Here is a 26,176-nt window from a genome sequence, read left to right on the forward strand (position 1 = left end):
TACACTTTATACATTGACAGCTGAAAACGCGTTATTTTACGATTTTGTTTACTATCACACATTTCTCTCCCACGATGCCTATCCTTATCACTGTTTCTGAACTTCAAATTTCACAGCGAAAATTGTGCGGTGATTCTACAGTTGAACTTTGTACTTCACACGGTTAAAATGGCTCTGAGCACTATGGGCCTCAAGTTCTAAGATCATTAGTCCCCTCGAACATGGAACTAATTAAACCTAACTAACCTAAGGACATCACACACATCCACGCCCGAGGCAGGATTCGAACCTACGACCGTACGGTCTTGTGGTTCCAGACTGCAGCGCCTAGAACCGCACGGCCACTTCGGCCGGCCTTCACTTGCACCTCTAATCAGATTGGTCTATTGTCTTTAACTGCAATCGCGTGTGATTTATGACTCCAGAGTGGACAAAGTGGTACAGTATGATCACACAATTACTTATGAGGTACAGAGCACAAATCCAAGCCCCGGGACTTCATTTTTTTTTTCTAGTGTCTTAAATAGTTCCTTCAATGAGGCCCTAGTAGTTTTCATTTTCCATACCTGATCATCTGCTCGAGAGTTCAGTCGCTAATGATCCCAACACCGACAGGATTTAAACTTTCTTTCCAATTTGCTAACGAGGCGAACAAAAGCTGAGTTTGGTAACCTACATTTAAACAATACGCCAAGCACCTGCCGTTAATATGATTTCTTCGACCTTAAAACTTAGCCCCCCCCCCCCCCAAAAAAAGTGCAGTAAAATAATCAGTGCTATATTATCAGTATCCCTTCAACTCTTCTCTATTCGAAGGATAGGGATAGAGTTGTAAGAAATTATTTTTCTAAGTACTATGCCCCTGAGAAAGCCGCCAAGACATGCGTTGACAAAAGTTTTGCGACAAAAATCAGTGTCTCATGGTCAGTGGTTGATATTCTGTGATACGAATTGATAAAACTAATACATCTATAAACCAGTGGAATATCCATGCTTAGAAATTTCTACGGATATTCACAAGAACGTACTTGGATAATATTCGTGCCAAAGCATTTTACGAAATTTATCTGAAGTAAAGATAAAATTTTATCTTAGCATGCATGCATTTCAAAATCAATACAGTATTGACTCCAAATTAAAAAATGTACCCAGCTGCTGCTCTTACCAACTGTTGAATATAAATATACTCTCCCTGAAGAAGGAGAGGGTCATACGAGAGACAGAATGTGGTCCTACGAAACATTTTCATTCAATTAAGGTACTCACGCGCCAGCCATTGAAGAGTGCGATCCACAGTTTTCCTTCACTATCAATGGTCATGCCGTCCATTACACCCTCAATTCCGGCTTCGGTTATGTTGAAAACAATCCTTCTGTTACCTGCAACGTTAATGAAAAATAAATTTATTATTCATCTCAACGTATTCGGCATATGAACGAATGAAACAATTGGAGTAAAAATAACATTACATACCGCCTACAAAAAAGGAACAGAAAATTTAGGGAAAGAACTGAAGACATTTAAGGTTTTTCCGTCTTCAGTTTATTGTAACCCTTGATGGAAAAGATAAACTCTAGGTTTGTCTGAAGTTGTTTTAAAATCATTAATATGATTTATGTAAATTTTGCGTAAAATATTTGAAACTTACGAAGACACACGTAACGGCACAGAAACTTCTCAAACGTGAAATGCACACATTTCCAGCGTGGAGCAATATAGCTAAAATTATTAATACATTTATTTTACTGACCGCCGCTAACAAGGGACTCCTTGAGTGTGAAGCCGCAAAAGGCAAATGATGTTTATGGCAACATTGGCTGCTAATGGCAACAAGGCACGGGACTGGAGATACTCAAATGTGAGCACAACACGAGGATGTGGAGCGTAGTCGTTTTGCTTAATCGAATAGTAGCTCACAACAGTGTTACAGTGGTAGTGGTGTTAATACAAATCAGAGCAACGGCAACGATAAAAAAAGCAAACATCGCATTATATCTATAACAAAAGCTTCCAAAGTTGAGATTTCGTCAGAATGGAATTCGAGGAATTTCGCAGAGTTAGAAAGAAGTGGCAGATGAAATATTAGGGTTTCTGTAAGATGAGTCAGTGGAATGTGTGGTGTCATATACGCTGGACTGTGCGGACAATATACATGAGGAGTACAATAATGACTGCTTACACACACACACACACACACACACACACACACACACACACACACACAAAACACAACACGTCTTTGGAAGGCGATACGCAACAAAATACGCACGAGATTTATTACTTTTCGACGTCGATTTCACACATTTCAGAGAATTTTTCTTTTCTAGGGTTCCATACATAATTCGACGAAATCGTAACCCTTATACACTGAAGCGCCAAAGAAATTGGTATAGGCATGCGGATTAAAATAAAGAGCTATCTAAACAGGCAGAATACGGCGCTGTGGTCGGCACCGTCTATATAGTACAAGTGTCCGGCACAGTTATTAGATCTGTTACTGCTGCTGCAATGGCAGGTTATCAAGATTCAAGTGAGTTTGAAGGTGGTGTTATAGTCGATGTACGAGCGATGGGACACAGCATGTCCGAGACACCGATGAAGTGGGGACTTTTCTGTACGATCACTTCACGAGTGTACCTTATGTATCAGGAGTCAGGTACATCATCAAATCTCCAACATTGCTGCGGCCGGGAAAGATCCTGCAAGATCGGAACCAATGAATCGTTCAACGTGGCAGAAGTGCAAGCATTCCGCAAATCGCTGCAGATTTCAATGCTGGGTCAGCGTGCGAACTGTTCAACGAAACTTCATCGATATGGGCTTTCGGAGCCCAATGCCCACTCGTATACCATTGGTGACTGCAAAGCTCTACGCCTCGCCTGGGTCCATCAATACCGACATTGGACTCTTGATGACTGGAAACATGTTGCCTGGTCGGGCGAGTCTCGTTTCAACATCTATCGAGCGGATGGTCGTGTGCGGTTATGGAGACAACTTAATGAATCCATGGACCATGCATGTCTGCAGGCGACTGTTCAAGCAGGTGGAGACTCTGTTATGGTGTGGTGCGTGTGCAAATGGTTCAAATCGCTCTGAGCACTATGGGACTTAACTTCTGAGGTCATCAGTCCCCTAGAACTTAGAACTACTTAAACCCAACTAACCTACGGGCATCACACACATCCATGCTCGAGGCAGGATTCGAACCTGCGACCGTATCGGTCCCGTGGTTCCAGACTGTAGCGCCTAGAACCGCTCGGCCACACTGGCCGGCGGACGTGTGCAGTTGGAGTGATATGGGACCTCTGATACGTCTATTGTGCATTCCGAAGGACTTGGGCAATTCCAGCAGGACAATTCGACACCCCACAGGTCCAGAATTGCTACAGAGTGACTCCAGGAACACTCTTCTGAGTTTAAACACTAGTGCTGCCCACCAAACTCCCCAGAGATGAACATTATTGAGCGTATCTGGCATGCCTTGCAAGGTGCTGTTCAGAAGAGCTCTCAATCCCTCGTACTCTTACAGATTTATGGACATCCCAGAAGGATAAATGGTATCAATTCCCTCCAGAACTACTTCGGACATTAGTCGAGTCCATAGCGCGTCGTGTTGCGGCACTTCTGCGTGCTAGCGGGGGACCTACACGGTATTAGGCAGGTGTACCAATTTCTTTGGCTCTTCTCTGTATTATCACTTTGCTATCCGTCCGTCTCTCTATCTATCTGTCCATCTGTGTGTCTGTCCGTCCGTCTGTTAAGATCTATTTATGTCAGAAACCGTCAGAGTTATCAAGTTGAAATTTATGTCAAATAGAAAGGTCTACGGTCCCTTGGAGGTATAAAAGATTCAAGCTCCTAAGTAAATGGAAACAAAAAAGAAGGCCGTCTGTTAAGGCCCCTTTTTCTCAGGAACGAGCAGAGGTATTAAGCTGAAATTCATGTCTAACACTATGGTATACGGTTCCTTGGCAGCATAAAAAATTTAACCTGTATCAGTGCAATCAAAGAATATGGCCATATATGTCTCAAATTTTGATACTCGAAAACTCACTCATCAAAACCTACAGTTGAACTAAATATATACATAATTAAGTTTGTATAGAACCCTCAGAGCCCGAGTACTACTCGCATATGTCCGGTTCTTGATGAAGCGAGGAATCCGTGAATAATCAGTGTAAAGCCGGGAAACAACGGTTCTTGGTCATAGGATCCTATGTACAGTAATAGTCTACAGCTGTTCACCGTCATTACTGTGATTCGAGAATGCCCCACATGTCTGCGACTTGAGAAAAATTCTGATTATTGTCCACTTATGCATCGCAGAATTACTAAATTACGAAGGACCTCTAATTAAGTATCACTTACTGATGTTGCCAGTGTCGACGTCGTAGTCGTACGCAGCAATGACGTAGCTGGCAGTGTCGGAGTAGTACATGACGTTGCCGTCCCAGGCAATCCCGTTGGACACAGAGACGGGCGACACCTTTGGGACAGCTGTGCGGGAGTCTGTGTCCAGCAGGTACAGGGTAGCCTGATCCGGCGTCACTTCGCCCACAACCGGCTCTGGGCCCATCGTGCCTGTGGTAAGAAAATCATCATCGCAGTGCGAGCAAAGATTACCAACGCTATCTGTAATATAACACACAGTACAGTTTTCGGGTTGAACACTTGCAAAAAAAAGTCCTATGCGCTAATATGTTAAAGGAAAGTTTCAACCACTAGTTTCATTACAGCATAAATTTGACACACAATAGAAAGAATTAAAAGAATTAAAGTCTGTTACCATCTGGACGGAAACATTGCTGCAGATTTAATTATACATTTTTCGAAAGCGTTAAGTACCTTGGATCAGTCTATCATTTTCATAACTGAGTGGCGAATTCCATAGCATTCTGATAGTTTCGTCGAATCTAGACGATTTCAGAGTTGCAAAAAAGAATCAGCTGAAGATATGTTTACTAGATTCTAACAACAGTCGTATTATTGAAGTGCAGCCCTGGAGCCCTCTATTCACAGTTCACACATACCTACTGTGGTAGAATTGACGGCTAATGGGTACACAACACGATCACCTCAGTTGGCATAGTTGGTAATTTAGACAGCACCGCTACTTTCCTTACGTGTTGAGACCGGTGGCTTTGGCCTATCTACGACGTCTCCGTGACGTTATCTCTTAGCAAAATAACGCAAAACCACGTTTCGCCCATGAAAGAACTCCGCACCACGATACAAAGGGTGTTCTACTGCTGCCCTGACCAGCACGTTTGCCAGATCTGTCACCCACTGAAAACATTTTATCATAGGTTGCCGAAAAACTGCCACGCCACTATTCGCCAGCGGCTACAGTTGATTAAATCCGCTATAAAGTTGAAACAACATAAAATGACGTACTCCTATCTGTCATTCAAGCTCAGAACGACTTGATGGCAAGCCGGGCTTGAGTCATAGTCGTTTCCAGAGATCACAGCTGTGTGTAGTAAGTTTATCACGCTGTGTACCCCAAAACCCCTACAGAATTACACTGTCCAGTCACATTAATGTGACCTCTTATCAAAAGCCTGAATAACAACCTTTTGCAGCGCTTACCGCTAAGAAGCGTTATGGAAGGTACCGACAGCGATGTGGAGCCCCGCCGACTCCAGGCCCGTGGCCATCTGCGCTAGATTCCTCGGTTGCATTGCCCAGCTGGTAGATGTCATCGCGCTGGGAAGAAACGAACTGCATGTAGGGGTGGGCGTGGTCACCTACGATAGATCCATGCTTGCGTTGTTCACTTGTGCCCTCCAGAGTGACATCACTGAGGGAATGTCGCGAAAACATTCCGCAGACAACAACGCTCTCTACTCCGGCCAGGTATGCTTTCAAACGTTTCACGCCGTACACGCCAACGACCATTTGTCTGACGGAGCAGAAAAAGTGATTGAGTGAAAAGTCCACCTGTCGCCACTCAGTGGACGTCCAGTTACGTTCGTTCCAGTGAACAGCAGACAGCAGTCTGCATGGTTCCTTGATCAGGCGCCTGATGTGGAGGCCCATTCGCCGCAATGTTCCTGAACAGTTGTTGAGGTGACACTGTTGGTAGCTGCCTGGTTCATCTAGACGGTCAGTCTCAACAGCTGCTCGTCTGTTCGCCGGTACTCGTCTCCGCAGCTTTCGTTCACCCCTGTCATCTATGCACCGTGGTGCGCCACAAGTAGCCTTGGCGCATGTTTTGAATAGCACCATTTCGCCATGCGCAATATACTTTAACCACAGCGGCACGCAAACAGTTTACGAACTTAGCCGTTTCGGAAATGTTTGCACCCTTGGCCCGAAAGTCAATGATCACCCCTTCGGGGCGTCAGATAACTCGCTTCGTCTCCGCATTACGACACCGACTGCTCTGTTCTTCGCGTCCCGCCGACACGCTTTATACACCCTACACTGCTAGTATGATCATTGGGTTACCTGAAGTCTCAAGTGTATCGTGATCGACCGACATCTCTACGGATGCTGAAAGATAACATTCGACGCCAATGCCTCACCATAACTCCGGGCATGCTTTACAATGCTGTTCACAACATTATACCTCGACTATAGCTATTTTTGAGGAATAATGGTGGACATATTGAGCATTGCCTGCAAAAAGAACATCATCTTTGCTTTGTCTTACTTTGTTATGCTAATTATTGCTATTCTCATCAGATGAAGCGCCATTTGTTGGACATTTTTTAACTTTTGTATTTTTTGGGTTCTAATAAAACCCCATGTCATTCCAAGCATGTGTGTCAATTTGTATCCCTCTATCTACATTATTCCGTGATTGATTCAGTTTTCAAATTTGTACTGACTTTTTGATTACCCGGTACTTGCTGCCAGTTACAGGAAACATAAGTCATTGGAATATCTGTTATATTTATATCCTCTAATGGAGGAAGACTATCGTAGTACTTCCTAAAAAGACTGATTTTTATTTTGGAAGTATATCCAGACACTTCTTGACTACTTATATTTCATAGAAGTTTGCAAGACTTCTAAAGACGATTGCGGGCTGTCAATACGACCTCAGCAGAGTTTCCCCAAGCTGAGTGTCGTTGCTACTGTGTAACCTGCCATAATAGAACAGGCAGCTAGCGAGGTTTCCGCTGTCGGCCGCCCATGGAATTGTACTCACCTGCCCAGACGCGCCCGCGGATGTCAGCCTTGCCGTCGTTGAAGCGGTTGCCCGGCTTGTCCTCTTCTACGGTGTCTATCTCCTCCAGGCTAGAGGGCGTCTCGCTGACTCCATCCCAAGTCATCACTGCCAGCGTGTGCGACACAGCAACCAGGAACTTGTCAGTCGAGTCACGCAGTGGTATAACCAGCGTCACGCTGTTTGCTGTAATACATACGATCAGACATTTAATGATGCGCTACATCAATAACGAGAGTTCATTTCAGGGAAATTGTTACTGAGTTAAGAACGTAAATGCTCCTAAAACAAACGAAATTGTAGCAACGTGCCTGAGGACATTTTTAATTTTTACTTTATATCTTTTAAGATTTTTCGGTTTCCATGAGGCTATTGAGCCAAATCCACTGGTTCATATAACAATTACGGCATCACATAAGTAATAGCATAAGAGTAGGACGATTTTCATGCGATAAAGTGAAAAAGAAACTCTACGGACTATCTCCTATTCTAGGTAAGAGATATAGCCATGTTTCGGATCTAGTCTTTCGAGATTTATTCCATACGCACAACTTAAAATATCTATTCGACACGTATAAATCATTTCTGTATTATTTCGCTACGGCTATCATTTGATTACCTTATTTTTACTAATATTCTAAACACTGTTCGAATTCTACGAAACGCTTGACTAACCACATGTATCAGATTATCCGCGTTGCTCACTGAAGTGGTATAAACGCAAAATCTTGTCTTTCCCTGGCAGAGATGGTCATGAGTGATACGTAGAAACAAAGATTAGAGTCATTCTCCTGTTTGTGGATGTGAGATGCTACGTAAATAATGTGGGTTGGTGTAATTTAGCGCAGAAAGAAACAGGACGTACCCAACGTCATGTAATCATCAAAAATGGTTCAAATGGCTCTGAGCACTATGGGACTTAATTTCTGAAGTCACCAGTCCCCTAGAACTTAGAACTACTTAAACCGAACTAACCTAAGGACATCACACACATCCATGCCCGAGGCAGGAGTCGAACCTGCGACCGTAGCGGTCGCGCTGTTCCAAACTGTTGCGCCTAGAACCGCTCGGCCACTCCAACCGGCATGTAATCATCAACAGAGCCGTGAATGTGGACTGAAATAACAGAATTAACACAAGAATATACTGTACATTTACTGGAAAGTGACTTTCAATAGTGTTAATCCAATGGCTAGTTCACTTTGGTAAAGATCTGGTGCTCCGGAACATTTTCCAAGTTACAAAAAGTGTGGATAATGCAGTGAAGTGTTTCGCTCAGACTGTCTCATACTGAGATTTAATAATAGTAATTGTCTGTTAAAGTATCAACAGAGGGCCATATTAACTGCGTTTATTTGAACAGTGAATTAGTTTTCCTTTAAATTCGGCACGTAACTGTGCGTCATGTCTACAGGCAGTCCTAGCGCCCATGTGCCAGTTACATTGAAATGTACACCCAGGGTAACTGGAAAGAACAACATGAGTGATACTTGTGGGCGAACCGACATCACGTGCCGCAGACAAGTGTAATTTAAGCATCGATCATAACATCTTCATTGTGATACTTACTGCGGGGCAGGACGCTACTATTTGGTTAACTAACTTCCCGAAAAAATCTTAATAAACAGTGTGTGAAGACCCACCGAGTGAAACTCTGTCTGCTTACACACGCCACATAGTAATTTATACGACGGCGAGCTGAAAAGTGATGTCTAGGGATTTTTTACGTCAAAACTCTCAAAGGCTTTTCAACAAAACAAACTTTGTTAACATTATGCATATTTATGCTTCATGTCTACAAATTTATTTCTCAACATAGTCACGCTGGCGACGAACAAGATTTCCCACTGTGAGTCCAGTTTGTTGATATCTTCACTGTAGATTGTTTGACTTTTTGACGGAGCCACAACCTCATCTCTTCTTGTACCGCTTCATCACTATCAAAGCTAAGTCCTCGAATGTTTTCTCTACGTTTCGGATACAGATGAAACTCGAATGGGTCCAAGTCGGGACTGTATGGAGGTTGATCAATGACAGAGAATCCAAGGCGGTGAACTCTTTCAGGGGCCGCAGCGCTTGTGGGGTTTTCTGGTGTTGTCATGTTGAAGGAGAGGGTGCTCCATGTGTGGATGAGTTATTTGAATTCGAAACTCGATTACAGCACGCTGTTTCTCACACACTGAGGGATTACACACCGCGCTAGAATTCGGAGCCCTCTAACGGTAGAGGGTTGCAAATATGTAGACATGAAGAATAAAGATGTAGAATGTGGATAACGTATGTTTTATTTAAATTCTTAAGACTTCTCACATACAACATTCTGAGGCATTACTTTTCAGCACGTCTCGTATATTCTTGTGTGCAGGCTGCACAAACTGCACATGTTACTAGATAAGTTTCCACTGTCCGCCTGCTTAGCTGGATGGTAACGTGCTCGCCTTCTATGCGGGCGGGCTCGGGTTCGATTCCCAGCCGGAGATTTTCTCATGAACTGGGTGTTGTGTTGTCATCACCGGCGCGCAAGTCGCCCAATGTGACGTCGAATTAAGACTTGCACTTGGCGGTCGAACTTCCCTGAATAGCGGCATCCAGGCCAAAGAAACGATACGCTTATTTCAATTTTTTTTTCTTTTTGTGTGTTTCCACTGACTGTCTACTACGTTCTTCCTATTCTGCTTTCAACAAGCATATGAGCAATGAGACAGCTTTAGTCGAGTACTCTTACGGGTTTGTGCACTTACCGTTTTTGGGAAACAGGTGTTCCTAACGTTGACCATGAAGGCTACGTGTGTAAGGCATCATTTCAGGATATTTGTGCTCACGTTCGATAAGTGTGAAATGAAGCAGGTATCTACACATAGAGTTTGTCGTTATATCTCAGTATGAAGTACAAATATGATTCTTATCTGACATAGAAGTTGGCTATGGAATAGGGTAGCTACAAAAGATCGTTGATCAAACTGTGCCTGAGAACTGTGGTGTTAAACTACTCAACTAAAATAATATTAGTTTTCACATTAATGTTGTCACATGTTACAGACTTTCTAAGTAGAATCTTTGGAGATAACTGACGAGGAGAACACGGCAAGTGCCATAACCCGATTTCCCAGTAACTTCGCTCAGTGAAAGAGGAGTGAGATCAAACGGAAATGTCTCTCGGCATATCCGCAGATACTCGACCGCTTCTGAGAGGACGAAGGACAAAGTTTTCAAGGTACTTTATGTGCCTTTCAGCTGGCGATAGAAGCGGCCGAAATCGTGGGACAGTGGTTAGCGTTGCGGCTGCGCAGTTTTGCGCTCCGTGTTCGAAAACCGATTATTGCATTTATTTATTTTCTTTTATTTATTAACTTCATTTATCTGCTCACGTCTGCAGAAGATTACTACAAGAATGTTTCTTATCAAGTTAGGGGATGCAAGGTAGTTACATTAAGTGAAAAATTACAACTGAGTTTCACAATAAGTGTCATTATATGAGTATTTGCGGGGGCTACAATCTGTTGAAATTTTTTATGCCCATATGTTTCATTCTTATATAAATTCTTATATTAGTTCTTATATTTTATTCTTCAGGAAGATTTGGTGTATTCTCTTGGGTGCTACCGATTGTAGAAACCTTGGAAACACAGGAATTCGAAACACCACAAGCATCGCACGAAGGCAGATTTGCCAAAGTGACATTTCAGCGTACGAATGCCACTAAGGTTACTGATGATTTTAAGCGCTGACAACAATTCCTCAGCAAACCACGCATAATAGGTCACTTTACCGAAAATTGGCGCATTCAGTTGATTATGACTCAAGATATACTGCAGGAATGTCACCTAAAACAATTTCTAATAATTTTCTTATTCGTATATTTATTTATTTTTTAAATTCAGTCACCAGACGTACAATTAGCAGATGAGTAACGAGAGCGTTACTCCAATATACATCGGAAATACGTGTGTAGTAATCTTCTATGAACATTGGTAGATAAATGAAAGAAAATAAAAATAGGCTTTCGAAGACGGGTCGCAAAACTGTGAAGCCGCAACGCTAGCCACTGTGACAACGGTTTGTTGAACTATGTACTCGCTAAAAGGTAGATAAAGCACCTCGAACACTTCGAACATCGTTTTCTCAGAAATGGTAGATTGACTACGAATAACTCGAGGCACGTGTTCCTTATTTTAAGCCCTCTTCCATCTAGCGAAGTTTCTGGGAAATCAGGTTGTAGCATTTGCCTTGTTCTCCTAGTCAGTGGTAGAAGTAAAGTGTTAGGAAGTTTGATTTTAAATTATCTTACTGACTGGCAGGCGCTTAACAGATGAAGAGTCGTTTCGTCTGCTATCATTCCCTATGACAGTGCTGAAAACCGGGAAAGAAGACGGACAATTTGTCAAGGAATTCATAGCACTACGTCTTCTTAATTCTCGCTACATAAAATGGATACATAGAGGCCTACACATTTCTGGTCATCATCATCGTCATTATTTATTGCATTAACGGATCTTTAAGATCTACAGCAGGAAACAAAAGAAATAACCACAGGACATATTACAGTAAAAAGGAGGCCTGTCAATCACAACAGAGGAAATACCTACTGCAGATGATAACCCATCTTTGCCAGTCTCCAGCTTCATCTTCCTCTGTTGCCGGCCTCACTTCTTTAATGATTGTCAATCCTTCCATCGCGGCCTTGGACGTCCTCTTGGGCGTTTTCTTGCAGGCTGAGAAGAGAGAACTCGCCATGGGAGAGCTCTATCAGCTCGACGGATATACTCAAATCACTGTAGCCTCATTTGCCCTAATAGTCGGCCAATGTGTCACTTTCCAAACCGTTGGTATAGGTCTTCTTTCGTTCTCGATTCCCATTTACCTCCATGATACTGTATCGCCCAGGTTTCATAACTATACAAAATACTACATCTACATCTACATCTACATCCACACTCCGCAAGCCACCTGACGGTGTGTGGCGGAGGGTACCCTGAGTACCTCTATCGGTTCTCCCTTCTATTCCAGTCTCGTATTGTACGTGGAAAGAAGGATTGTCGGTATGCTTCTGTGTGGGCTCTAATCTCTCTGATTTTATCCTCATGGTCTCTTCGCGAGATATACGTAGGAGGGAGCAATATACTGCTTGACTCTTCGGTGAAGGTATGTTCTCGAAACTTCAACAAAAGCCCGTACCGAGCTACTGAGCGTCTCTCCTGCAGAGTCTTCCACTGGAGTTTATCTATCATCTCCGTAACGCTTTCGCAATTACTGAATGATCCTGTAACGAAGCGCGCTGCTCTCCGTTGGATCTTCTCTATCTCTTCTATCGACCCTACCTGGTGCGGATCCCACACTGCTGAGCAGTATTCAAGCATTGGGCGAACAAGCGTACTGTAACCTACTTCCTTTGTTGTCGGATTGCATTTCCTTAGGATTCTTCCAATGAATCTCAGTCTGGCATCTGCTTTACCGACGATCAACTTTATATGATCATTCCATTTTAAATCACTCCTAATGCGTACTCCCAGATAATTTATGGAATTAACTGCTTCCAGTTGCTGACCTGCTATTTTGTAGCTAAATGATAAGGGACCTATCTTTCTATGTATTCGCATCACATTACACTTCGCTACATTGAGATTCAATTGCCATTCCGTGCACCATGCGTCAATTCGCTGCAGATCCTCCTGCATTTCAGTACAATTTTCCATTGTTGCAACCTCTCGATACACCACAGCATCATCTGCAAAAAGCCTCAGTGAACTTCCGATGTCATCCACCAGGTCATTTATGTATATTGTGAATAGCAACGGTCCTATGACACTCCCCTGCGGCACACCTGAAATCACTCTTACTTCGGAAGACTTCTCTCCATTGAGAATGACGTGCTGCGTTCTGTTATCTAGGAACTCCTCAATCCAATCACACAATTGATCTGATAGTCCGTATGCTCTTACTTTGTTCATTAAACGACTATGGGGAACTGTGTCAAACGCCTTGCGGAAGTCAAGAAACACGGCATCTACCTGTGAACCCGTGTCTAAGGCCCTCTGAGTCTCGTGGACGAATAGCGCGAGCTGGGTTTCACACGATCGTCTTTTTCGAAACCCATGCTGATTCCTACAGAGTAGATTTCTAGTCTCCAGAAAAGACATTATACTCGAACATAATACGTGTTCCAAAATTCTACAACTGATCGACGTTAGAGATATAGGTCTATAGTTCTGCACATCTGTTCGACGTCCCTTCTTGAGAACGGGGATGACCTGTGCCCTTTTCCAATCCTTTGGAACGCTTCGCTCTTCTAGAGACCTACGGTACACCGCTGCAAGAAGGGGGGCAAGTTCCTTCGCGTACTCTGTGTAAAATCGAACTGGTATCCCATCAGGACCAGCGGCCTTTCCTCTTTTGAGCGATTTTAATTGTTTCTCTATCCCTCTGTCGTCTACTTCGATATCTACCATTTTGTCAACTGTGCGACAATCTAGAGAAGGAAGCACAGTGCAGTCTTCCTCTGTGAAACAGCTTTGGAAGAAGACATTTAGTAATTCGGCCTTTAGTCTGTCATCCTCTGCTTCAGTACCATTTTGGTCACAGAGTGTCTGGACATTTTGTTTTGATCCACCTACCGCTTTGACATAGGACCAAAATTTCTTAGGATTTTCTGCCAAGTCAGTACATAGAACGTTACTTTCGAATTCATTGAAAGCCTCTCGCATAGCCCTCCTCACACTACATTTCGCTTCGCGTAATTTTTGTTTGTCTGCAAGGCTTTGGCTATGTTTATGTTTGCTGTGAAGTTCCCTTTGCTTCCGCAGCAGTTTTCTAACTCTGTTGTTGTACCACGGTGGCTCTTTTCCATCTCTTACGATCTTGCTTGGCACATACTCATCTAACGCATATTGTACCATGGTTTTGAACTTTGTCCACTGATCCTCAACACTATCTGCACTTGAGACAAAACTTTTGTGTTGAGCCGTCAGGTACTCTGTAATCTGCTTTTTGTCACTTTTGCTAAACAGAAAAATCTTCCTACCTTTTTTAATATTTCTATTTACGGCTGAAATCATCGACGCAGTAACCGCTTTATGATCGCTGATTCCCTGTTCTGCATTAACTGATTCAAATAGTTCGGGTCTGTTTGTCACCAGAAGGTCTAATATATTATCGCCACGAGTCGGTTTTCTGTTTAACTGCTCAAGGTAGTTTTCAGATAAAGCACTTAAAAATATTTCACTGGATTCTTTGTCCCTGCCACCCGTTATGAACGTTTGAGTCTCCCAGTCTATATCCGGCAAATTAAAATCTCCACCCAGAACTATAACATGGTGGGGAAATCTACTCGAAATATTTTCCAAATTATTCTTCAGGTGCTGAGCCACAACAGCTGCTGAGTCCGGGGGCCTATAGAGACATCCAATTACCATGTCTGAGCCTGCTTTAACCGTGACCTTCACCCAAATCATTTCACAATTCGAATCTCCGTCAATTTCCTTCGATACTATTGCACTTCTTATCGCTATAAACACGCCTCCCCCTTCACTGTCCAGCCTATCTCTGCGGTATACATTCCAATCAGAGTTTAGGATTTCATTACTGTTTACGTCTGGTTTCAGCCAACTTTCTGTTCCTAGTACTATATGGGCGTTGTGACCGTTTATTAATGAGAGCAGTTCTGGGACCTTTCTATAGACGCTTCTGCAGTTTACTATTAGCACATTAATATTGTTATTCCTTGTTGCATTTTGCCTACTCCTGCCTTGCCGCGTCTCAGGAGGCGTCTTGTCGGGCCTAGGGAGGGAATTCTCTAACCTAAAAAAACCCCATGTGCACTCCACACGTACTCCGCTACCCTCGTAGCCGCTTCCGGCGTGTAGTGCACGCCTGACCTATTCAGGGGGACCCTACATTTCTCCACCCGATAGCGGAGGTCGAGAAATTTGCACCCCAGCTCTCCGCAGAATCGTACTAGTGTCATGTACAGCTGGATCTTATACTTCTTTGATATCTGTGGAATAATACATGATACCTAATTGTTGTCGTTCGATAACACTATCCACTATACTACCCGGGCCGTCAGTGGCATACGTTTTCTTATGGTAGGTTAATTTGTAGCGCTATATAACGGGGCAAATGTCATACTATTTTATGCTTTACCTGTGACATTTTTTATCCCCAGAGGACGTTATTGTTTCAGAATCGTTCTGAATTCAGCGCTCAGCACTCGTCGCTTAAAGTCTCCACGCCTTGCAGCTGTTTCTTTAATCGTCAAGTCGAGTAGTTCAAATGGCTCGAAGCACTATGGGACATAACATCTGAGGTCATCAGTCCCCTAGACTTAGACCTACTTAATCCTAACTAATCTAAGGACATCACACACATCCATGCCCGAAGCAGGGTTCGAACCTTCGACCGTGGTAGCAGCGCGGTTCCGGACTGAAGCGCCAAGAACCGCTCGGTCACAGCGGCCGGCCAAGTCGAGTGTAGATGCACTCCCTACACTATGTTTTTTTAAAGATATATGCAAATATTACCCGTGATAGAACTTAAGCCTACCAGACCATTTATCTGCGGCATGACAACAGCTGGAACCAAATTTGTGATCACGATGTTTAGCTGGGTTTCTTGAGAGATGAACTCGATAATGATTGAGGCATCACCACGTGACACTCAATGGAAGAATTATTGTATGGAGGACGATCTCATTTTCCATAGTACTAAGTTGTTGGCTAAACGCTAATGAAGTGGCCGTGATCTCTTTGTGAAAACTGCGATTTCGTCGAGTCCATAAGTGTTACAGAGAGGGACTCAGCTAAGCAGTTCATCTCAAATATTCCCGGTACAGTTTATGATATCTTAGTTTTTTTCCAGCCACATGAATTCTGAGGAAGTCCTAATCAAACAAGGTATAGAGTCTGTTCATAGCTATTGTAATTACAGAAATATCTGTACTCTAATGATTTCTGATACTAGTATCGTAGAATTCAACGGCGTTTCACTCTTTACAATCCGTTTACTAGTTTCGGAATATTTACAGCTTAGAATTTATCTGTTTTAAACTCGAGCTGCTGCTCATAATGCACCTGTTCGCTTTCGAGAAATTGCTAGTGCCTGTGCAATGAGGTAGCGCAACGTTGTTCGCTCTTTGCGGGCAAAAAATTTCAATACACGTCATGTGTCACTTCTCCGACACGTACGAGAAAGACAGACCGCGGCGCGTACGACACGAAGGTAGGCCTGAGATCGCTTGCTTGCTCATCTCAGCAGAGAAACTACGTTTCTACACTTGTTAACTCGTAACTAGGTGTGTACGTACAAACGATAATTGCATCTTCTACTGTAATCTGCTAATACGGAGTCTTACTGTCATTAGTCCTACAATGATCGGAAGTCCATAGGCCTACTTATAATTTGTTACGGCTAAACGGGAGCGCGATAAAATTAAAATCATGCCAAAATGATTGTTAGTTGCATAAGGCACCAGCTCTTGTATGAAATGAGGACTGTAAAGCACCGGCCGGTGTGGCGCTACAGTCTGAATCCGCGCGACCGCTACGGTCGCATGTTCGAATCCTGCCTCGGGCATGGATGTGTGTGATGTCCTTCGGTTAGTTACGTTTAAGTAGTTCTAAGTTCTAGGGGACTGATGACCTCAGAAGTTAAGTCCCATAGTGCTCAGAGCCATTTGAACCATTTTGAACTGTTAAGCAGAAGAGACTAAATGCTGTAAACAAGCCATTATACCATTTATATCGAGTCTTTTGTTGTATTACCGTTAGTCAGAAAGACTCCATAACCGCAGGTTCCAGAAGAACGTGCAATTATTGTTAGTACGTACAAGTCCAGCTGCGAGGTAAAATGTTTAGAAACACATTTCGTCTGCTGAACTGAGCGAGAGAGAGATTGTAATGGGATTCTTAAATTAGGAGAGGAAATTTTACTGTCCAGGTGAAGGTCACTAGTGAGAATTATAAACTATAAAGCAAAACGAGTTTCCGGCTCGAAATTTAAGTCCCTCACAATTTTTGCCTTCGGTCAGGAGTCTGTAATGCGCGCGGGTACAGTCTTTTGAGGTACTGAACCATATGTTTTGTGGGAGTCCCTAGTATTGAAGATCCTTTTGGATCACAATGAAGTCCTTAGGCAGACGGCATATAATGAATCTCTAAAGTTTGATGTGCGTTGCCCTGTTCTTGAATGAAGGAAATTGGCGTACATCGGCAGTACTAACGTTTAGCAAAAGTAATGTGCAAGTGTACTCAGTGGTCAATACGTCAAACGCAGGTTGAGGAATCTTGCCAACAAGTGCACTGTAGTATGAGTAACGTGGGTTCCAAACGGACTGGCTCAGAGCATGGTGTAACCGGGACTAAACTCCCCCTCAAATCAAAAACCTGACAATTGACCGAACGATAACGGACTGACAGAAGGCTACGTTATGCGTAGCTTTCAGTTGCAGCGATGAAATAACCAAGCGCGAAGAAACACATATTAGAAATAGGTTACTTCTGCTAGACGCCACAGGAGAACCACATCAGGCGTATGGTGCCTTACGTCCCAAGTACCAGTTAAGCTAAAAACCGATGTGGAAATTTTCTGTATGGAAAGCGTACGCGGTTTTGGAAGCCAAGGATGCTGGAGGGCTTCAGATCCGGAGACGTGGAATGTGACTAAAGGATTGCCTCCATGATCTGAATTTTTAGTTAAGCAGAATGAGTCTGTTTTACGTATTAAGGGTTGTGTTGTTACTACAGCGTAAATGAACTGGATGGTAGCAGTTGAGTGTATTTTGATAGCGATTCGTATCTACCTGATAACTGCTCACGCATGCCCCTACCCACAAAACGCCTGTAACTTTATATCAGCTGCTGCTAGCAGTCGGCCGCGGTAGTCTCGCGGTTCTAGGCGCGCAGTCCGGAACCGCGCGACTGCTACGATCGCAGGTTCGAATCCTGCCTCGGACATGGATGTGTGTGATGTCCTTAGGTTAGTTAGGTTTAAGTAGTTCTACGTTCTAGGGGACTGATGAACACAGCTGTTAAGTCCCATAGTGATCAGAGCCATTTGAACCATTTTTTTGCTGCTAGCACGCGATATCTGTACACTGAAAGTTATTGCAGACAGTGGTTCTGCTCTTCTTTTCCCGTACCGCACCTCAGAATACTCTCAATGCGGAAGGATATGGACACATTTTACAGTATTTTGTACTGCGTACAGTAGAAGAATAATTCGGAAACAATCATTATATCGGCATGATAACGCAACCTGCCCAATGGTCGTCAACAATAACATTCATGAAATGGACTGGCCTACACAGAGTCCCACCTTGAATCCTACGGGACACCTTTGGGTTGAGTTGGAGTATGAAATTCTATCCATTCCCCAACATCCACCATCACTATGTTCTCTGGTTTCAGCGCTTGAGGAGGAATGGACTTCTATTCCTCCACAAACACAAAGACATATCACTGGAAGTGTCTTCAGCGAAGTTCAATCCGTCATAGACTGTACACATCCCATATTGAGAGGAGTAGGGCGTTAAACGGGCCGACTTGGAGCAGGGGAGGCACCAAATGACATTTTAGTTTCCACTGGCTACACGTTTACAAATAAATTCATAAAACGTTGTCAGAATGACCTGTAAGAATTTAGGATTCACATTCATAGCAACGGAAGTTCAAAAAAATAGCAAAATATTTTTTTTTACATGCGAAATTTCATCATTTTTTCACTAACTATTGGCTGCATATGTTGCTATAGGTACACTTTTCTTCAATAGTAAGAGATATTTTTCGATTAATTTTGCACATCATACAAACCATACTTACACGTGTGTGAAACTCTAGAATTAATTAAGTTATGAAAAAATGCCTAAGATGTTACATTTTAAACTTCATGTTTACAAAAAAACTCAAATTTTATAATCAATTATCTCAATTTTTACCACAGTTTTTATTAGATTTGGAAAATTCTAGAGTTTTACATTAAGGAGTTTGTGTTTAATAAGCATACCAAGTTTGAAAGTAAGAGGATATCAACCCGCCCTGCTAGCCGCTCGGTCTAATGCGCTGCTTCCGGAGAGCGAAGGCGTGCCGGTCCCCGGTACGAATCCGCCCGGCGGGTTAGTGTCGAGGTCCGGTGTGCCGGCCAGCCTGTGGATGGCTTTTAAGGCGGTTTCCCATCTACCTCGGTGAATGCGGGCTGGTTCCCCTCATTCCACCTCAGCTACACTGTGTCGGCGATTGCTGTGCAAACACCGTTTCCACGTACGCGTACACTATAATTATTTTACTGCACAAATATTTTGGGCTACACTAGTCTGGTATGAGACGTTCCCCGAGGGGTCCACTGGGGGCCGAACCGCACAATATCCCTGGGTCCGGTGGGGGCGGTGGGGCGGGTGGACTGATGTGGCCTGTTGCGGGGCTGTGAATCACTGAGGGTTACGGTGGGACGAAGCCTCTCCGTCGTTTCTAGGTCCACGCTTTAATATATACATGCAATAGGATATTTATTTTGGATGATACATACACCTAAGTACAGAAATTTGTGTTTTGCGGAAAATGGCCATTAAAGTTTCTGCTGTTGGCATTAATTTAGAACTGTCCAGCACCATAAGCAAGTTCTTTTTCATTTTCTAAATCAGTTTTCTTACTTTTTACGGTCATATGATGCGCTCTTCTTGATTTTATCACCTCCAAAAATGATTTATCTGCTTGCGCTACACGCTCTCTGTCTATCGCATACAACGCTTTGGTGCAGTTCACTCTGGGCTTAGTTCCCATTTTCTCGAAAATGCTACACCAATAGCAAATGCATTTCGTCCCACAAAAATGGTTTCTGGCAGTCTTTCCCACACACATTGTTTAAAACTTTCATCTGGGTTTTGGGTACCATAACATTTCCAATATTAACTGAGACAGTACGTTAACATCAACAATAATATTAGATGAAGCTTCAGATTCACAGCCTCCATTTTCATTAGCACCTAAAACAAGCCTCCTTCTTGAAGAACTCGGCGGTGGTTTGTTTACCGGCTCTGAGAGGCTGCAGTCTTGAGCCGCTGGTGTAACATTTGTCGTAGTATCCTTTACTGTGTGTCTGTTGCCCTGGTGACGTTTTTTACGGTTGAAGCACCGAATTCTACGCATATTGTGCGATAATATTGCACAAACTAACACAAAACAACACAGCCAAATGAAAATCGTTTCTAAATTCACAACACCAAACTGCAAGCCTTTCCAAACAGAGAACAAACAGAATCGGCGATTTAAACAACGCACGTCGATAGCAGCAGAGAAAGTATCGATTTCAATAGTCCTTTATTTCACGTATGACAGTCTCTGGTGCAAATATAAATATTCGAATTCTACAGAGCGAAATACACTTACGTATGACAGAAGAATGCTATGCAAAGGGGTGTGGCGCTGCATCTTGATACACTTAAGACCAAATAACGTGCCTTATAATCTCTCAATTATGTATGTTCTATACATCCAACTATTCGGTAAGATGTGCGCCACTAAATAGGCATATTTCGTAAAAACCGATTTTTTAAAATCGTTAATCCCCGGTAATAGATGCCAGGATACTTTTGACCACATAGTGTGTGGACAGTCTCTCTTCTCTCCAAACACAAATAGCATCCTGGTACAAAGTAGCGTTCACCTTTCGCTGTGCGGTGTCTTATAGAGTGTATCTGTTGATGTAAATGTCATTAAATTTATATAAAATTAGCTAACTTATCACGAGAAGGGTACTCACGAAGCTCGACTTTGTAGTCCTTGCCGGATTCTGGATCGTAGCGGTGGACGTATTTCCCGACGATATCGACGAAGTAGAGCTGCTTATTTTCGACGTTCCAGTGCGGACCCTCGCCGTGTGTGGTGGGGCTGGTGACCGTCGTGGCGGCGACGCCCTCCTTCGTGGGCCCGTGATGGTGGCCTCTCTGATGCTGCGACCGGCGAACGTGCTGCGGCCGCGGGAGGTGAGCCGCGCCACTAAAAACAGCCATCACACGCTTCTCACAGTGTCTGCCCGTCATTTCACGTGTAATCAATTCCAAAGTCATTAACGACCAATTTCTCTAATTTATTACGACTGATTTACACACTTAGGTGGCAGAAGTCATGGGATATCTCTAATTTCGTGTAGCATCTCCTTTTGTCCGGCGTAGTGCAGAAACTCCACTTGGCGGGCATGGACTTAGCAAGTCGTTGGAAGTTCTCTGCAGAAATACTGAGCCATTCTGCCTCTACAGCCGTCCATAATTGCGAAAGTGTTGCCGGTTTAGGATTTTGTGCACGAACTGACCTCTCGATTATGTCCCATAAATGTTCGATGGGATTCGTGCCGGGCGATCTGGGTGGCCAAATCATTCGCTCGAACTGTCGAGAACGTTTTTCAAACTAGTCACGAACAACTGTGGTCCGGTGACATAGCACATTGTCATCCATAAAAATTTCACCATTGTTTGGGAACGTGAAGTCCACGAGTGGCTGCAAATGGTCTCCAAGCAGCCGAAAATCCAGAGGACCCAGTTCATTCCAGCCTACACTATTATGGAACCACCATCACCTTACACGGTGCCTTTTTGATAAAGCAGCTCTTGCCAACTGAAATGGGGACTCATCATACCAGGCGACGGTTTTCCAGTCGCGTAGCGTCCAACCAATGTGACATTGTCACAAGACTAAAAAGGCTCTGCGTTCTATTTCGTGATGTTATCAAGGGCACTCGCGTCTGTCATCTGCTGCCGTAGGCCATTAACGCCAAATTTCGCAGCACTGTACTAAAGGATGTGTATGTCTTACGTCCCACATTGATTTCTGTAGTTATTTCGAGCAGTGTTGTTTGTACGTTAGCACTGACATTTCTACGTAAACGCCACTGCTGTAGTTGGTCGTTAAGTGGAGGCCGTCGGCCACTGCGTTGTCCGTGCTGAGAGGTAAAGCTAGAAATTTGGTATTCTCGGAATACTTAATTCTCTGACGATTTCCTAAACTGAATGTCACATGCGTCTAGATCCGACTATCATTCCGCGTTCAAAGTCTGTCGATTCCCTTCGTGCGGCCATAATCACGTAGGAAACTTTTTCACGTGAATCACCTGGGTACAAATGACACAGCTCAGCCAAAGCAGTGGCCTTTTATACTTTGTGTAAGTGATACTACCGCCATCAGTATGTGTGCAATCGTTGTCCCATTACTTTTGTCACGTCAATGTATTTGTCTACTGAAAGTACAAAAAAATCAAAAAATGCGCAAGACAGATATAAAAGAAAATACTATTCGTTGGATCTCATTTTAAACTGTAATAAGCATACCTCATTTGACAGGAAGAAATTTGCAAGCACACTAACATACAGACTTACAAGACACTAATATGTTTCCCATCTGGTTCTCAATACCACATTCGCCATTTGTCGATATTAGAATCCTCATATATCATATGTGTGGTTTCTGTTCTATAAAAATGGAACAGTACTCATTATGGACGAAGACAGTTAATCTTGGCGATACATGGCGTTTGCTTGTAATTAACGGAAGAGGGAGGCATCCATCAGTAGTTCCAAGCGCCTTTAAGAATACAGTTTCTTTCTTCGTATTTGGTTTGTTGAGAGAAATGTCTTGATGAACTTCGAAGCTCCAAAATCTTAGGTTATTTTACCAAAAGACCATTATTTCAACGTCTGTCAAGTGGATGGTGTGCACTGATTTACTGAGCTGTTCATCTAAGAAGTTTATATACGTACATTTCAGCCATACAGAAGATCTTCATTCAGAACGTAAACACCACTCACGGATTAGGCCTTACACCTGTTACGAATGGCGGAATGCTGCCTTTAATGCCATACGAGGAGCAGCCCATGATCGTGGGACATGTAATGAGCATGTCGCAACTTTTTCAGCAGTCACTGCCAATAGATGAATAGTGTTGGTGTCGCTCATTCTTTATTCAGGCAGTTCATCATTTAGTCTCGCTGAGCTGACTGGACCCCATTCCAGACCTCCAGCATCAGAAACAATCTCAGGAGGTACCGAAATCAGAAATATACACACACATCAAAAAAAGTTGTGCATCACCTCTGTTCCGAAAGTTCCGGAACCTGTATAGAAAATTGAAATAGAGGTCAACATAAACATCATTTCCGCCCTGTTTATTGCTCATGAAAACCACACATTGTATGTTGTACCAGCACACAGCGAGACCTTCAGAGGTGGTGGTCCAGGCTGCTGAACACACAGGTACCTCTAATACCCAGAAGCACGTCCTCTTGCATTGATGCATGCCTGTATTCGACGTGGCATAATATCCACAAGTTCAGCAAAGCACTGTTGGTCTAGACTGTCCCACTCCTCAACGGTAATTCAGCGTAGATCCCTCAGAGTGGTTGGGGGATCACATCCTTCATAAACAGCCCTTTTTAGTCTATCCCTGGCATGTACGATAGAGATCATGTCTGGAGAACATGCTGGCCATTCTAGTCGAGCGATGCCGTTATCCTGAAGGAAGTCATTCACAAGATGTGCACGGTGGGGGTGCAAATTGTCGTCCATGAAGACGAATGCCTCTCCAGTATGCTGCCAATATGGTTGCACTATCGGTCGGAGGATGGCATTCACGTATGGTACAGCCGTTACGGCGCCTTCCATGACCACCAGCGGCGTACGGCAGTCCCACACACAGCAATCCCAAAGCAGCAGGGGACCTCCACCTTGCTAAACTCGCTGGATAGTGTGTCTAAGACGTTCAGCCTGATCGAGTGGCCCATCTGTACCGCGTTGCATGGTGTCGTGGTTGCAAAGATGGACCTCGCCATGGACGTCGGGAGTGAAGTTCCACATCATGCAGCCTATTGCGCACAGTTTGAATCGTAACACGACATCCTGTGGCTGCACGAAAAGCATTGTTCAACATAGTGGCGTTGCTGTCAGGGTTCCTCCGATCCATAATCCGTAGGTAGCGGTCATCGACTGCAGTAGTAGACCTTGGGTGGCCTGAGCGATTCATGTCATCGACAGTTTCTGTCTCTCTGTATGCCCTCCATGTTCGAACAACATCACTTTGGTTCACTCCGAGACGCCTGGACACTTCACTTGTTGAGAGCCCTTCCTGGCACAAAGTAACAGTACGGACGGGATCGAAGCGCCGTATTAACCGTTTGGGCATGGTTGAACTACAGACAACACGAGCCATGTACCTCCTTCCTGGTGGAATGACTGGAGCTGGTCGGCTATCGGACCCCCTCCGTCTAATAGGCGCTGCTCATGCATGGTTGTTCACATCTTTGGGCGGGTTTAGTGACATCTCTGAATAGTCAAAGGGACTGTGTCTGTGATAGAATATCGACAGTCAACGTCCATCTTCAGGAGTTCTGGGAACCGGGTTGGTACAAAACTTTTTTTGATGTGTGTATTAGGCCTAAGGCGGACAATTGCTCCTTGAACAGAGAAGAAATCCTTCCGCTGTTTGTGGCGTACAGTTGTTGAGATACCAAATAGGCGCAAGGATGCGTGAGATGAAACAGAGATTAAGAGAGTAAGTCGAGTTGCTATGAAATATCTGTTTAATGCACTATGATGATCTAGCACATCATAATTAGCTGCAGTGGAAACCAACTGATGTTTGATAACTGTACACAAAACGTATAGGATTCTTCTATTCCTCTCTGTCAACAGCGGTGGATATGATTGGAAATTGTTGCAATATTCAATAGTTAATGTCAAAGTGTAGTAGAGTAAATTAATGTCGCTATTGGACTGATCAGTCGCAGGAGAGCGGAACACCTATCTGAACCATTTTAAATTTCCACGTATGGTTTCCTAATCAAACTAATGCCTACCAACCGTTATGCACAAGACCTTGGAGGATTTAGCAACAACTTCTACGTACCATAACAAAACTTATAATTCAGTACGCTGAAACAATATTCCAATCTTCCTGTTTACTATTAAATCACTTCAGCAGTGAATTCAACTAATGGAACAAGTATAAAAACACGAAAGACACTATGACAGTTTTTAATAAACGCACACAGTTGCAGAAATAGTTGATTATTTTTTGTGGTATTGGACATCTCCGACCAACAACCTCGTATTAGTGAGCGAACTACCTCTTTCCGCAGTGGTGGTACGCAGCCTGGCAGCAATGTCCGTTTCAGTTTTTTCCTCAAGCGTTCTAAGAACTTAAATCTGGATGGTGAGATGGGGATTTGAACTGGCACCCTTCCGAATGCAAAGGAAGGAAGAAAGGAAGGAAAATGAGACTTTAATGTCCCATCGACGAAGTCATGAAAGACGTAGCAAAAGCTCCCACTGGAAGGATGTGGAAGGAAACTGGCCATGCCCTTTCGTAGTAACCATATCAGCAGTTGCTTAAGCGAGTGAGGGAAATCACAGAAAACCTTAACGGGGACACCGGGACGAGAATTTTAACTGCCATCATAAGGAATACCAGTGCAGAGTCTCGGTATTATAGAGATGTAGAACAAATTCCTGTAAGTATGGTTCAAATGGCTCTGAGCACTATGGGACTTATCTTTTGAGGTCATCACACGGTTCCAGAATGTAGCGCCTTAGAACCGCTCGGCCACCTCGGCCGGCTTCTGTAAGTACAAAATGCATAAAAAATCGTAATAAGGTAACATTAAGACGCTGACTACCCGCTCTTTTATAGCTGTAGCTCCACAATAGTGAATTTTTGACCTGTGGTTAGTTATTAAATTCGTCGTCTCCTACCGAGCACCGATATTTATCAGACTTTTTCAGAACGTTGGATGTAACGCGAAATAATAGCAATATACATAACGTTTGTTTTCGCTAGCAACCAACTACTCAACTCGGCCCAGTCAGTCAAATACTGTGGTATGTTCGCTAGAACCGATTACAGTGAAATGAAAACATGATGCAAGGAACCGATAAGTCTGTTGATAAAAGGTAATTTCTTCGCACTATTATGAACATGTGTAATTCACTGTCGAAAAACAAATTCAGCACGCTCAAGGACAAGGCCGTATTA

General features: G+C 43.5%; 1 protein-coding gene across 1 annotated transcript in view; it reads right to left on the reverse strand.

The window, feature by feature from the left end:
- The window catches only part of LOC126298935 (regucalcin-like), a 57,656-nt gene that overhangs the window by 17,973 nt on the left and 13,507 nt on the right, over nucleotides 1–26,176 (reverse strand). Inside the window, exons 2-5 of the mRNA XM_049990532.1 lie at nucleotides 20,921–21,156; nucleotides 7,157–7,360; nucleotides 4,369–4,581; nucleotides 1,267–1,379 (exon numbers count right to left, since the gene is read on the reverse strand). Of these exons, the coding sequence (XP_049846489.1) occupies nucleotides 1,267–1,379; nucleotides 4,369–4,581; nucleotides 7,157–7,360; nucleotides 20,921–21,156 (766 nt within the window). The remainder of the gene's footprint in view (nucleotides 1–1,266; nucleotides 1,380–4,368; nucleotides 4,582–7,156; nucleotides 7,361–20,920; nucleotides 21,157–26,176) is intronic.

The sequence above is a fragment of the Schistocerca gregaria genome, chromosome X (assembly GCF_023897955.1).
Source record: "Schistocerca gregaria isolate iqSchGreg1 chromosome X, iqSchGreg1.2, whole genome shotgun sequence".
NCBI classification, from domain to species: Eukaryota; Metazoa; Arthropoda; class Insecta; order Orthoptera; family Acrididae; genus Schistocerca; species Schistocerca gregaria.